The sequence below is a fragment of the Tursiops truncatus genome, chromosome 2 (assembly GCF_011762595.2).
Source record: "Tursiops truncatus isolate mTurTru1 chromosome 2, mTurTru1.mat.Y, whole genome shotgun sequence".
Taxonomy (NCBI): Eukaryota; Metazoa; Chordata; class Mammalia; order Artiodactyla; family Delphinidae; genus Tursiops; species Tursiops truncatus.
Window position 1 is genome coordinate 115,555,018 of NC_047035.1, and position 13,423 is coordinate 115,568,440.

Below are 13,423 nucleotides of genomic sequence, written 5' to 3' on the forward strand. Positions count from 1 at the left end.
TGAAGGTGATGAGTACATCTAAGTTCCCAAGGGGGCAAGGATTTCCACTGGAAATGGTGATGCTTGGAGAGCCCCAGCTGTGACCTCATCCCCTAGAGGAGGTAACAACACCCCCCGCCCTGCGGAGCGGCCCCATAATGGCTCCCCCAGCAGCCACCAAGTCAACAGTAACATCCTGTTGTTTAACCGGACAAGGGTGAGGCCAGAACCAGCTGGAGAAGTGGAGACTGGGCTCTGTTTCTTGCTGTGGACAAGCTGGCTCACCTCTGACCTTGGAGGTCAGGGCCTTCCTGGGCTTCTCCATCTCCTCCAACCAGGGATGGAATGGGAGAGGGGTATACAGCTTACACAAGCGTGCCAACCTCCTGCCCTTACCTTCAAACCACCCCCTCCAGTCCCTGCTGCAGGGAGGTCAGGCCCACAAAGTCACATCCTTGACTGACCCACGTGTCAGCGACAGCCCTTGGGGGACAATCTCCAGAGCCCTGGCAAGCTCTGAGGGTCAGAAACAGGTACAGAGCTCAAGGGTACCTGGCAGGTCAGTACTGGCACATCCCTCTCTCTGCCCAGAGCTGTTCTGGGCCAGGCCTTCATCAGGCTAGAGAGGCATCAACCGCCCTGAGAAGGGCAGGCTGGGACCCTCCCAGAGCTCCCTTATCTAATCTTTCCCTAGAACTTATAGGTCTAAGCAGCAGAAAATAAATTATGGAGAAGATCCCTCCATACCCATTCCGGTCCCCACACCTGTCCTGTCTTACAACTAAGAGCCCTGTCTAGGCCTCATGGCGAAGCAGCTCCAAAACCACCATTACCCTTGATCTAGTCATTCCTGGAGGCCACCGTCCGCATCCCCTCAGCCCACTGGTATATAGGGAACTAGGCCTACAGCAAGGGTCCTCCTCTCACCCTACTCCTTCGTTTGCCCCGCCCAAGCCCATTCCCGTCCGACTACCATGTGTCACTCCACAGGAACTAGGAGGCAGCTGTCAGCTAGGCATACCATTACCAGCTGGTGGTCCTGGGGGACAGGTGGATGGCAGTGTCTGTCTGGCCAGTGGGGTGCCTGGCACTGGTGAAGAAGACCACAGACGGCTCTTGGACAAGATAGGTGAGGGGCTGGCACACCCCAGTGGGGGTCAATAGCGTATTACCAAGCAGAAGGCATGGCCAGTGTGGCTACAATAGTGAACTGTGTGCAGGGGAGACAGCACTTTGGAAAGTGGGTAAGAGGACAGAAAGAAGTTTTAAATAGCCTCAGGGTGGGGACTAAGTGCCCGAGATGGGGAGGCAGCATTAGGTGCTAAGAGGTGGGTGTGCATTAAGTATGTGTGTGGAAGGGTATCTTGGGAAGATGGGGGATGTGGACAAGCAGAGCCAAATGCAAAGGTTTGGCGCAGAGGGAGATTCCAGAACACTCAGATGTGGCCATTCATCTGCTTCAGCGTGTACAAATGCCGTGCTGTCCAAGACAGCTAAGGGGACTGAGGCAAGGCAAAGATGCTGGGAAGGCAGAGGAAGCTCAGACTGGAGCTAATACGACTGAGGGGTGTGTAGGTGTCCACCATGAGTAGATAGATGGCCAGAGGTCCAGATGTCCTGCTCCACTTCCACCAGGAATGCCTCTCTGGCTGGGTAGCAGAGCTGGCCCCCAGAGTACCCTCTTTATGGCCAAAAAATTGCCTAAATCTTTCTCCACTTCCTAACCCAGAACAAGCACTGGTCCTGTGCCAGATCAGAGCCCCCTGACTGCACTGTGAGCTCACACAATGCAGAGTGACCTTGGGCAAGTCACATCCCCTCCACTGCAGCCGCAGTTCAGGCCACTCGCTCTTTGAGCGGTTTTTTTTTTTTTCTTCTTCTCTCTCTGCTAAGAATACCTGCCCCAGATAATGCTCAGGCTCTGGCAATCCCTGCAAACCGCCTCAGGCATCAAAGGGCTCCCGGAGGGGCCAGATCCCCCCACCCCCCACTGCAAGGCCACCACCACCACAGGGGGGCCCAGCGCCGCCAAATTTGGGGACAGAGCCCAGTCAGCCTGGAGGTGGGGAAGCATATGTGTGCATTGCAGGGGAGGCGAGCTCAGCCCCTCGCGGCAGAAAAACCTCAAAACCCACCCAGCCGGCTTTCTGACCCATCGTACAGTGTGGTCTAAACTGAGGCGCCCCTGGGGGAGACTCCGGTCCCCCAAGTTCACATAACCACCAGGGCCTAAAAGCTGCAGCCCTTCCCCAGATCCTCTGCCTGGGGGTCCCAATGGCCGCGCCCCACCCAACGGGCACTGCCCCCCACGCTGGCGCCGATTCCTGGTGACAACTGCCACGTGCGGACAAGGAGGGAGCGGCCGGTCCCGGCACTGCAGAGGCAGCGCCCCGGTGTCTGAAGCCTCCGCACCGCACCACGTCCCGGCTCACCACTGGGTGCCCACCCCCTCTACCCGGCCTGCGCTCGGGGCCGGGGCGGGGGCGGGGGGCAGGCAGCGGGGTCTTTGTTCCCGCAGCCGGAGCGCGGCGGCGGCGGCGGCAAAGGGTCCGCGCCCCCCTTGCCGGCCCAGCCTGCGCCCCGCGCGACAGCGGAGACCGCAGCTCAGGAAGAGAGGAGCTGGGTGGGGGTCCCGGCGGGAGAAAGGATCCCGCACAGAGGCCCCACCGCTGGAGGACCAAGAGCGCCTCGGGGCCGAGAGAGGGGCCCTCTCCCTCCCCCCTGCGCCCGGGCGCTGCGGCTCCCGGCTGCGGGCGGACTTGGAGTGACTTAGCCGGGTCTCCAGCCCCCGCGGCTCTCTCGCCGCAGCGTTACTGCCCGCTCCAGTGTAGCAGCGCGCACATTCACACACTCACCCAGACCCACACGCTATCCACGGGGACAGCCCAGGACCCGCAGAGCCGCGCGCACGCACTCCCTCCGGTGCCGCACACTCCGCACCCGCGCCGCGCGGCATCGCATCCCGCGCCCCGCCGCTCACGCGGCGCCACCTACCTTTCCAGACAGCGGAGATGCGGGGTCCGTTCCTTGGGTGGCCTTGGGAGGCGGCAACCGTCCAGAGCAGCAGCAGCAGCCGCAGCGGGAGCCCGGACCGAGCCAGCGGACTGGGAACGCGGGCGCGCGGGGCGCCGAGGGAGGCGCATCCGGGCGGAGGCGGTGTCATCCCGAGGCCCGGGAGCGACAGCGGAGAGCAGCAGAGACTGAGCCAGCGCGCGACAGCAGGCAGAATCAAGCGCGAGGAGGCGGAGTCAAACGCCTGACCCCACCCCGCCCCTCCCCCCCCCCCCCGCAGCCTTTCTCGCCTCCCGGCTGGCCAAGGGGGCGCAGTGACCGCCGCCCGAGGAACCTTCACCACCTCTTCCTGGGCAACCCCACGGGGAGAACCCGGGTGGGCGGGAAGCAAGGCAGACTTGTGGTCTTCTGTGATCGGCTCCAGGTCCTGTCCCCTCTCAGGGCCTTAGATTCACTCCCCCCACCCCATAAAGGGATTGGCCTAGAAGTCAGGGAGGACCTCTCCTGAGGGCACAACCTCGCTAATGGTCAGTTAAGTGTTTGGACCCTGAAGGCTGTAGTGCTCAGAGGATGGACTGGCCTGAGTGGATAACAGCTCCTCTGAGCCTATAAGCAGGAGCAAGATGCTTTTCCCTAATGAGGGGGGATGGGTTTCAGGCATAGGGTCAGTAACCTGTGGGGAGCACTCAGAGCCCCATCCTTGCTCTGCTGTGAGAACACGGAATTTTCATCTTGGCCTGGCTCCCTCCCCTCCTTTCTCCTCCCTTCCCCAGCCAGCAGCAGCCTTCTGGGCTGCCTCCCCCCCAGCCAGCTGGTGTATGCTCAGAAAATCCAAACTCATTTCCATGTGAGTGGAGGGGGATATAATTAAGAAGTCCCCTTCCCCAAGTAGAAAGAGAGGGGAGCATCCTGCATGCCCAGGACTCACTGTTGGGGAGGCAGAATCAGACCAGCTTTAAGTGATCTCTGCCCACAAGATGCATAGGGCTCAGCTGCGCAGGCAACCTGATGACCTGGTGGTGACCCCCGGCAGGGTCCGGCCCAGTCCCTCTGCAGTCATCTGAACAGCCCCAGGAAGCTCTGCTGTCAGCTTATCTTTTCAGAGCCACATGTTTGCCCTTTGTAAAGAAGTCTCCTCTCCCTCAAACCAGAGAGGGTCCAGACCCTCCATCTCTGTTTCGGCCCAAGGTAACCATGGATGGGAAATCCACTTATCCAGTGCTTACTGGATGTCTATCCCCAGATGGACTGCACGGAGAGAAGACAGGTTGAGGAGGAAGGAGCAGAGGTGCATTGGGGCCTCCAAGACACACACACCTAGCTGGACTCGATTCACATACTGCAGACACCACCAAAGACAGGGAACAGGCTGCCCTGGCCCCAGCCCCAGCTCCAGCCCTCTGTCCAGCTCCACAGCCAAGAAAAGGTTATCACCGGGAAGTTCTGCCTTACCATTCCATATTTGGTTTCCAGCTATCCCTCCTTTCTTCCCTAAGTGCTCCTAAGATACCCCAACAAGCCAAAAGGTGAAATCAGGATGCCTCCAGAGATAGTGCAGGACTAGGTTCCTGGCCTGCTGGGTAGGGCCAACAGCTTCATGATGCCCAGAGGTACACTGCCACAAAGAGAGGGAGGCTGTGGACAGTCGAACAGCCCCTCCCCAGTCCTATACCCAAGCCTGTGGCCCTGAAGCCAACAGCACGTCCTGGCCCAGGCTGGCCTCCAAGAGTGACACTCTGTTTCCAGCCTCATCTGCTGAACTTTATGACCCCCAGTGTCTGCCCTCTCTGCAAGGTAAGCAAATTAAGAAATTGCCTGCCCTGCCTTTAAGAACTGAGAATTCAGAATTGACGATAACACTGCCCACGTGCACAGCAACTCACAACACACAACCCACTTCCACCTACGTTCTCCCTGCCAGTCCTACATTCTCTCCCTTAGTGAGCGAGAGAGCACATCCCTATATTAGAGAAGGAAACTGAGGCACAGGGAGGGAGAGAGATCTCCCCAAGCTCAGCTGATGGAGCCATGATGGGAACCCGGGTTTTCTGACTCCAATAGCAATAGCTAATGCTGAGGTTACTATGTGCCGTGAACGTTTCATAGCTTCGTTTTAATTCATTTCATCTTCGCAAGCTTAAGAGGTAGGTGCTATTATTTGGCTCCTTTTGCAAACATGGAAACCGAGGAACAGAGAGGGGATGAGATGTGCCCAAGGTCACACAGCTCATTAGTGAAGGGCCGGGACTGAAGTCCAGGCAGTCTCTCTGGGGCCCACCCCCTTATCTTCTATATCATAATGCTCTCAATGCATCGCACCCTTCCGCTACTGCCTCCTGTGTGTGGCTGGATCCAAACGATCCTCAGAAAGACCCAGACAGGGGCCCAGGTTACCAGGTGCTGAACAGGAGGGCAGGTCAGGGGCTGGGCTCAGCCTCCCAAGAAACAGGGCAGCAGATGGAAACTGGGGCAGGTGCCAGGGAATTTTTTTCCAGGCTGGGGTGAGGGTGACGGGGTAGTGCTGAAGACCGTCCCACCTCATGTTCAGGGAGGGCCTCTGGCTGGGCTCCTCCATGCTCATCTCAGCACCTGCTTCACCCCAATTGACACCCCGAGCCAGCCAATCTAAGGGCAAAGGGCCAGCACCAGATGGCAGCCCACTCCTGGTTGGCTACAGGCAGCCAGGGGAGGTGAGAAGCGAGCCCGTGAAAGTGATTTGGGACAGTAACTCTATAGCGAAAGAGTGCAGCTAGAGTACGGGCATGAAGGAGAACGGGTACCCAGGGTGGGGAGAGCACAGGGCCAGTGTTTGGCGTGGACTTGCCTGCCTCAGGTAGCACGGGGAAATCAAACCAGAATGGTGTAGGTGGTGACAGGAGCCTGCCTTCTTCACTGGGGCCCAAGGCTGGCTTTTGGGCCTGAACCAAGGACAGGGGCACAATCCACACTCAGAGTCAATGATGGGAAATGGATCAGCAGAGGAAGCAACAGATGTGGACGCTGACAGGTCTGAGGGGGAGGCACAGTCCTGCCTTCCCCTTCCCTGCCACTCCACATGGGGGGAATAGGGGGAGGAGGCTGTGAGAAAGAGATGATGCGGGGGCTTCTATCTAGGAGAAACCTACCTTGTAGAGGTCTTCCCTGTGGGCAGTGGAGGCACAGCCAAATCCAAGAAGCCCCCTGGGGAGTCAGAGAAATGGACACACATAGACCTGAGGTCCCAAAGCCGCAAGAGGCCCTGGAAGCCTTCCCCAGCCTTCCAAGTAAGACCTTTCAGGGCCATACTCAGAGCATTCCTCACACTCCAGGCTTCCTCTGACCCCTCCTCAGCCCTGATCCCATGGCTACACCTGGTCTTCAAAGGAGTGACCCACCCCTAACAACAGGCCTGTGGGAGGTATAAGGAGCCCAAGCCCACGACAGCCCCTTCATGAAGCCTCAGAGCTTGGTGCCCACCTAGGACCTGCAGCTACTAATAATAGCCAACTCTTCCTGTCCCCCCATCACCACCACCACCCATTGCAGGGGCAGAGAGACCAGGGTGATCTGTCTTCAGGGCAGCTGTAGACAGCTCCAGCCCCTGGGGCCATGGGAAAGTACACTCAATATGACAGACAGCTGATTTTTCAAGAGAAGCTAAAAATGAGTTTTTGTTGAAACTCCCAATATTAAAATATTTGCAAATAATTCAAAATTAAGATATTGATGGTCATGTAGGCCACATCTGAGAATTCCAACTTACTGTGTGCTCATGGTGTGTAGGCCCCTGTCTCACAGGCACAGGCATGGTCATAATAGCCTCAGCTACCACTGGACTTGGCCCAACTCATGAAAGACCATGTAAGGGCTCAGGGCTGGACCAAGCGAGGCACGCAGAGGAAACCACCTCGGCTCATACAGACGCTAATACCACATCTCACCCTTCTCTCAGTGGTCTGCCCACCCCTAAACCTCTGACAGGATGTCCCCTCTAGTGCCTGCCGCTCACCTCCTACCCCAGGCTTCCTCTTCCTTCTAGGCCAGCTCAGAGCCACCCTAAATGAAGAACTTCTCAGAATTGCCACCACCTTTCTTAGCTCTGAGGGTCACTACTTCCCAGCAGCATCCCATTCCTGGATCTCTGTTCTCTGTCCTAGTCATTCTAGATGCATTTTTATTTGACTGGCCCTACCCTAAACTGCTAAGATCGGAGTCTGGCCAGTCAAGTTGAGAGACAAAAAGTAAAAATCCACAGGGGGATATTCAGTGATGAACAGGAGACTGGCAGAAGAGAGACCTTTTCTCCTTCTGTCAGGGCACTCAGCTCACTCCAAAACATGGTAAGTCCTCCCATGGCTTCCAAGGGCAGCCCGGTATCCCCAGCCCCAAAACTCTGCCCATATGTCACGGGGCTTGTGGCGGGAGTGCCACCTGGTGGCCACTTAAGAACAGAGTCTTAGCTGAGACCAAGTGTGTAGGTAACACAGTTGACCCTTGAACAACATGGGTTTGAACTGCATGGGTCCATTTACACGTGGATTTTTTTTTTTTTAATAGAAACTACAGTGCTACACAGTCCTATGCCCGGTCAGTTGAGTCCTCATATGCAGAACAGCAGTTTCCGAGGGCAGACTGTAAGTTATACGTGGATTTTCGACTGCACAGAGGGTCAGCACCACTAACCCGGCTTGTTCAAGGGTCAACTATATACACTCCCAAGCCTTTCTGGAGACAAACTCCTCCCTCCACTCCACCCTACTCCCTCTCCTGCCCGGCCCACTCAAAATCCATCTCTGAGCCTCCATTCTCAGTGCCCAAGGCCTGAGGCAGAGCAGGATCTTGTGGGAGTCATGCGGAACCCATCAAGACTAACGAAGTCTCCTGACCAGACATGGCTGGGAGGCCAAAGATGAAGCCCCAGCTTGATCACTGACCCAAGTTAAGCAAGACCCTACCCCAGGCCAGGCCTCCATTTCTTTGTTTACAAAATGAGAAAAAGGAGCTAAATCAGCAGTTCTTCTATCTCCTATCTGGACCAGAGTAGACAAAACTTTCTCATTCTATCTTCTGCATTTCCTTCTTGTTTGTAGGCTGAAATAAACATGCTTTTAAATCTCTGGAGGATGGACGGTGTCGCAGGACCCACCCAATTCTGATGTGATCCTTGGGCCTGCTGGGGCCACCTGAGTGAGGAACAGAAATGCATGCAGACATGTGGTTTCCCACAAACAGTTCACTTTCTTTCATGGATACCGTGATCCAAGAATCCCAATTCTTGGGGTCAGAAGTAACTCTCAGACGTCATTCAGTCCAACCTGGGAGCCCCTCAAACAGCCCTTTTGGATGTCATGTAGCCTCTGCTAACATACCTCCAGTGGCGATGAGCTTAGCCACAAGGCAGCCTTGCCCCTCTTGTTTAGCTCTGACACAAAGTCTTCTTCCCCAGTGGAAGACTTCTACCCATCGGTCCTAAATCTATCCTCCAAGGCTACACAGACCACGTCTAATCCCTCTTCCTGGAATAGAGCCCTTCAGGGATTTCAACATAGAGGTCATGTCCTTCTAAATCTACTTCTTTTTCAGGGTAAATAACCCCAGTTCCAACTAGGTCCCCCCGTGGGGCTTTGCTTGGTCTCTCTAATCCTGGTTGGTTCCTACAACATCATCAGCCAGTCATTTAACAAACTTCTACTGAGGCTCTCCTAGGTGCTAGGCAGTCTGGTTTATGACCATCTCCTTCAAAGGTCGGTGTCAGATCAGAGCACAGCACTTAGAAGAGAGGTGGAGGAGTAAAGGGCTGGAAAGGTGGAAAGTAAAGGGCTCCTATTACAGCCCCTCCAAAGGCACTGCCTCCTTGGGCTGAGACATGGGGCTGTTAAATCCTGTTGATCTTAGCCTAGGGTCATCCTTGAGCCATTCCCATCTATCAGCAGTGGCTTTCTGAGATACTGGCTGAGAAAGATTGAGTGTGAATCTGGGTTCAAGTGGGGAAGAAATGAGACCCCATCCTGCAGAAGAGCAAATGGTTTTCTAGTCCCCACCACAGGACCTCAGTGTCCCTGTTACTCTCCCTCTTGCTAGGGATGCCTAATTGTCAGGATCCGGACTCTTTCGGTCACCTAGAACATTCACCAGTCCAGCTCTGAGTGCCTTGGCATCTCAGATATACACATTGTCAACATCCACTTATATAAATTGAGGGGAAATATCAAACAGGACACAACCGAGGCTCCAAGAGGTTAGGTTCTCTGTGGAAAAGAGACCTACAGCTCAGTCAGTCTGACTTAGAAGACCGATTTCCCTCCAGGACTCGAGCTGCCACTTCCAGGAAGGATGAGTGGTGAACAGACCCTCAGTCCCTCTGAGTAGCTTCCGACCTGCCAGCCAGGCACAAGGTCCCAGGTGGGTGCACTGATGGAACTGTGCTGATACAATCCCACCCAAGTCCTAGAAAGACCAGTTTCCCAGAACAGTCACGTCCGGTTAACAGGAAGCACTCATCTGTAAATGGGGATAATAATGTCTACTTTTCAGGGTTGTTATGAGGATCAACTGAGATGGCGTATTGATGCCTAGCTCAATGACTGGCACAGAGTGGGTGCTTGATAAGTGAGCACCATTGCACCGCATTGCTGTGAGCCGCTTTTGCCAAGGTAGAATAGGGCAGTGCCTGGGTCTCTGAAAAATGCATTTCAAGCATAGAGGCCGAATTCTGTCACCAGCAACTGCAGAGGCTACAGGAGCCAAACGCGGCTGAGCCCAGGGAAACCAGGGGCACAGCCAAGCTGACCCCACCCCAGCCCAGGGCCAGAGGGGGTTTGCAGAGGCTGGGTAAGCAGATAGAGGGAAGCCTAAATACCACCCCCCCACCCCCACCAAACATTCACTGCCGAAGTCTGTGGCAGAGGCAACAAGAGGCCACCTCAGGGTAGGACTCAGAGCTTGGTCGGGGGCCCAGGCCATATGGGGCTGAGGCAAGGAGCAGAACCGGGGCCCATGTGCCCAGCAAGCTGTGCCAGCCCAGCCCATGCCAGCCCAGCCAAATCTGAGTTATATCAGGAGAAGGGATCTGTTCAGAAAACTCACCCATCTCTGCATATTTGCATGTTCTATTTTGGGGTCTCTTCCTTTTTTTTCCCCTTAGCTTCCTAGAAAAGTTCTCGTGATCAATTCCAACTTCACCTCTGCTGAACTGCAAAAGCTCACTCTCAATCCCATCTCCCCTCCAACTACCCTCTCCCTGGAAAGGTACTCCAGAGTTCTCTGCCCTCCCTGCCTCCACCGCTCCCACCTACTCAAGGCCTCAACCCCTGCAACTGAGCTCTGTGACACGTCCCCAAGGTCACCATGGCTAAAGGAGTCAAGTCAAAGGTCAGCCCCTGGTCACGACGTTTCTCTGTGGCATTCCACACCACTGACCATGCCCCACTGTCCAGTTCTCTGCACTCCGTCAGCTCTGATGACCTCTGCTCTCGCCTTCCCAGAGGCAGCACATCTCCCCCTTCCACGCCCATGCCCATCAGGCACTATCTCCTAGAAAGTCTAACTCCTTAGTGGGCATCCCTTTTCCTCTACCTTTCCCCGGAAAGTTGGATTCCCTTTGCACTTGACACAGGCCCAGCCTTCAACTTGAAACTTCCTGATCATTATCTCCATCCTAGAAACTTCCACCTGTCTACAAGACATCCCCACCTGGCCGTCCCATGGCACCGCAAGCTCAGTATCTCCAAAACTGGTCTTGCACTCCAGATCCCACCCCCACTCCCTCATTCTTGCTGCACCACCATCTACCCACTCACAACCTGCCTGCCCACCCCCATCGAGTCCTTCACATCTCACCTCCTTCTCCTCCTCCCAGCTCCCCCACTGCAGCTCTAGTCGAGACCCCCACTGTGTCCCATCCGGAGGCAATGGGCCTCCTAGCTGGTCTCCCACTCCCAATCTCACTTCCCACAAATCCAGCCTCCACGCAGCTGTCAGATTCTCTCACACACGAGTCTGGTCCTCCATTGCCCTGCCTAGAGCCATCCTAGGGGTGCTCTTTGCCTTCAGGATGAAGCCCAAGCTCCTCAGCCTGATGAGACCCACACACCGCCTCCCACTTCTCCACACTCAGAAGGCAGCAGCGGGAAGGGTGCCGCCTCTGGAGTAAGACCTGAGTTTCCAAGGCCGATTTGCCCACTGCCCCACCATGAGACTGTGCACAGATGATCTCACCTCTCCTCCTTGGTGTCTCCATCGGATAAATGGAGCTAATCATAACACACTCACCTTTCCCAAGATGTGCTATCAACACTAACTCCTGAAGTCTCCCCGCCCCCCCACTCCTCTCCTTCCCAGCTGCCACACTGCCCGTCACACACTGTCAGTTCTAAGAGGATAACAGCTTCCTCGCTGGTCTCCCCTCCTCAAGCTCGCCCCACTCCCCGTCTATTCACACACAGCAGCCAGCTGCCTTTCTAAGATGCAAGCCTGACTCTCTCCCCTGATTCAAATTTTCCTGTGACTTGCCACTGTCCTTAGGATAAGTCCAAACTCCTTGCATAGCTGAAAGTGATCTAGCCTCTGCCTACCTTGAAGTCCACCCTCACACACAGGGCTCCAGGAGCTGTGTCCTCTCCTCTCCCAGCCCACCCTGCACGTACACCTCCCTGCCCAATTCCTCCTCACCTGCTGCAGGTCTCAAGTCAGACGCCAACTTCTCCAAGCAGCTCTCCCTCACACACAGCCCCACCCTAACCCAAGTGAGTGCCCCTTCCTATGAGCTCCAAGCCCACAGGATCTGCCCGGCCCACTCTCATCAGGCTTTAGTGTAAACATCTGTTGGTCTGTCTTCCCAATGGCATGGCTCTGTGAGAGCAAGGACCTTGTCATGTTTACCTGGCACAAGGCAGAGACTGAATGTTTGTTGAAAGGGTAAAGCAGACAATGGCAAGGAAGGAGTCCTTGGCCCATGGAAAGCCCCAGGCTCGGCGGAGGAACTTACCAGACTCAACATATATTATTTAAAACATGGCTACAGGAAGCAAAGCCAACATGCCAAGACCCTGGAGGAAAAAGCTGACAAAGAAGGGAAAGGGAAACCGTGGGGACAGTTCAATTCTGGGAAACAGTATAACTGGTACTTGGGAGTCAGTTCCAGGGACAGGGCAAGGTCACCCAAGAGTTTCGCAGCATAATGGGCCGGGGGTGTTAAGGAGCCCCCGCACAGTCCCTGGGGGCAGGGTGCAAGTTGCCACAGAATGGAAATCAGCCCTAGGCAGGCTGTATCACGGGCATGGGCAGGCCTGTGAGGATGGAACTGGCCTTTATTTCCATCACAAACCAGAGACATCAGGTTCAAAGAGCTTCCTGGTCTTTGCTCCTGACCACGAAGAGGCAGCTGGGTTCCAGGCAGACCACCGAGGCACAAAGAGACCTGGCACCAAGAAGCCTGGTGAGCTCTGAGTCTCTTCAGCCAATTCAAACACCCCTCAACGTTAACTCTAGGACGGAGAGGGACATGTGGAGACTTCACATGCCATTTTCTGGCAGGCCGCTATTCCGGATATGGCCTGCGGTTCAGGCCATGTCTGGAATAGGGGGGCCTCCCAAGTACCTCTCTTTAAGAGTATCACTGATAGATTGGTGGTCATCCAGAGAGAGAAACAGGACGTGCTGGGGACCAAAACCAGGAGGACAGGTCAAAGGACAAATGAATTGCTACCACTCTCCTGAACTCACGGAGCCCAGCTCACAGAGCAGAGGGAGCAGGCCTGTTCTGTGTGGTCCTTCAAGACAGAAAGGGGGCCAAGGGGTAAACGCTCTGGGGAACAAAGGACAGAGCAGGCAGTCCTTATCAGTGGTAAAACTTCTGTCCCAGGGGGTGACAAGCAGAAGACGAACGACCGTGATTGCGGATGCTGTGGATGAAACCTCTGGCAAAAGGACACAGCAGGAGCAGACCTCTGAGCAACTTCCCACTGAGACACCAGCTGAAGGATTGTTTTCCTGACAAAGTAGTCAAAGCACATGAAACCCACTCGCTCAACTTGGACATGTCTGCGACGTGCCAGGGAACACTGTGCCAGGGGAATGAGAGCTCGGGCAGATGGAGCAGCAGCTCGGGGGTTCGTGCCCTCTCTTCAGTATGAAAGCTGGGCCCTGTTTGTGTTGGTGGTGTTGTTTAGTATTGTTATTTAACTGCTCTTGTATTTACATCTTCAGGAGAGAGAAGAGGGCCCTGCCTCCTGGCATGGCTCTGAGGCCTGGATTCTGGCATCATTACAGAACAGGCGTCAAAGAGTGCCTGGTGAGACTAGGCCAGGGGAGGGACAAGAAATCTTTTGAAAGCCTTTGGGAGAGGGAGCGATGCGGAGGGTGAGCTTCCCCGACCTGCTGCCCCGGAAGTCCACCTGGCTCCTCCTGAGACCGGTCACCTCAGAAGCACAGCCTCTTCTGGCCACAGCTGTAA

General features: G+C 55.5%; 1 protein-coding gene across 2 annotated transcripts in view; it reads right to left on the reverse strand.

Moving 5' to 3' along the window:
* The window catches only part of SEMA7A (semaphorin 7A (JohnMiltonHagen blood group)), a 31,573-nt gene extending 19,676 nt beyond the window's left edge, over positions 1-11,897 (reverse strand). Inside the window, exons 1-3 of one of the 2 annotated variants that reach the window (XM_073801243.1) lie at positions 11,641-11,897; positions 6,117-6,171; positions 2,974-3,179 (exon numbers count right to left, since the gene is read on the reverse strand). In XM_073801243.1, coding sequence (XP_073657344.1) covers positions 2,974-3,142 — 169 coding nt within the window. In that variant the 5' untranslated portion in view covers positions 3,143-3,179; positions 6,117-6,171; positions 11,641-11,897. Of the gene's footprint in view, positions 1-2,973; positions 3,180-6,116; positions 6,440-11,640 lie in introns of those variants that run through there. The other variant, XM_033851987.2, reaches the window with a different exon arrangement.
* Positions 11,898-13,423: the final 1,526 nt, after the last annotated feature.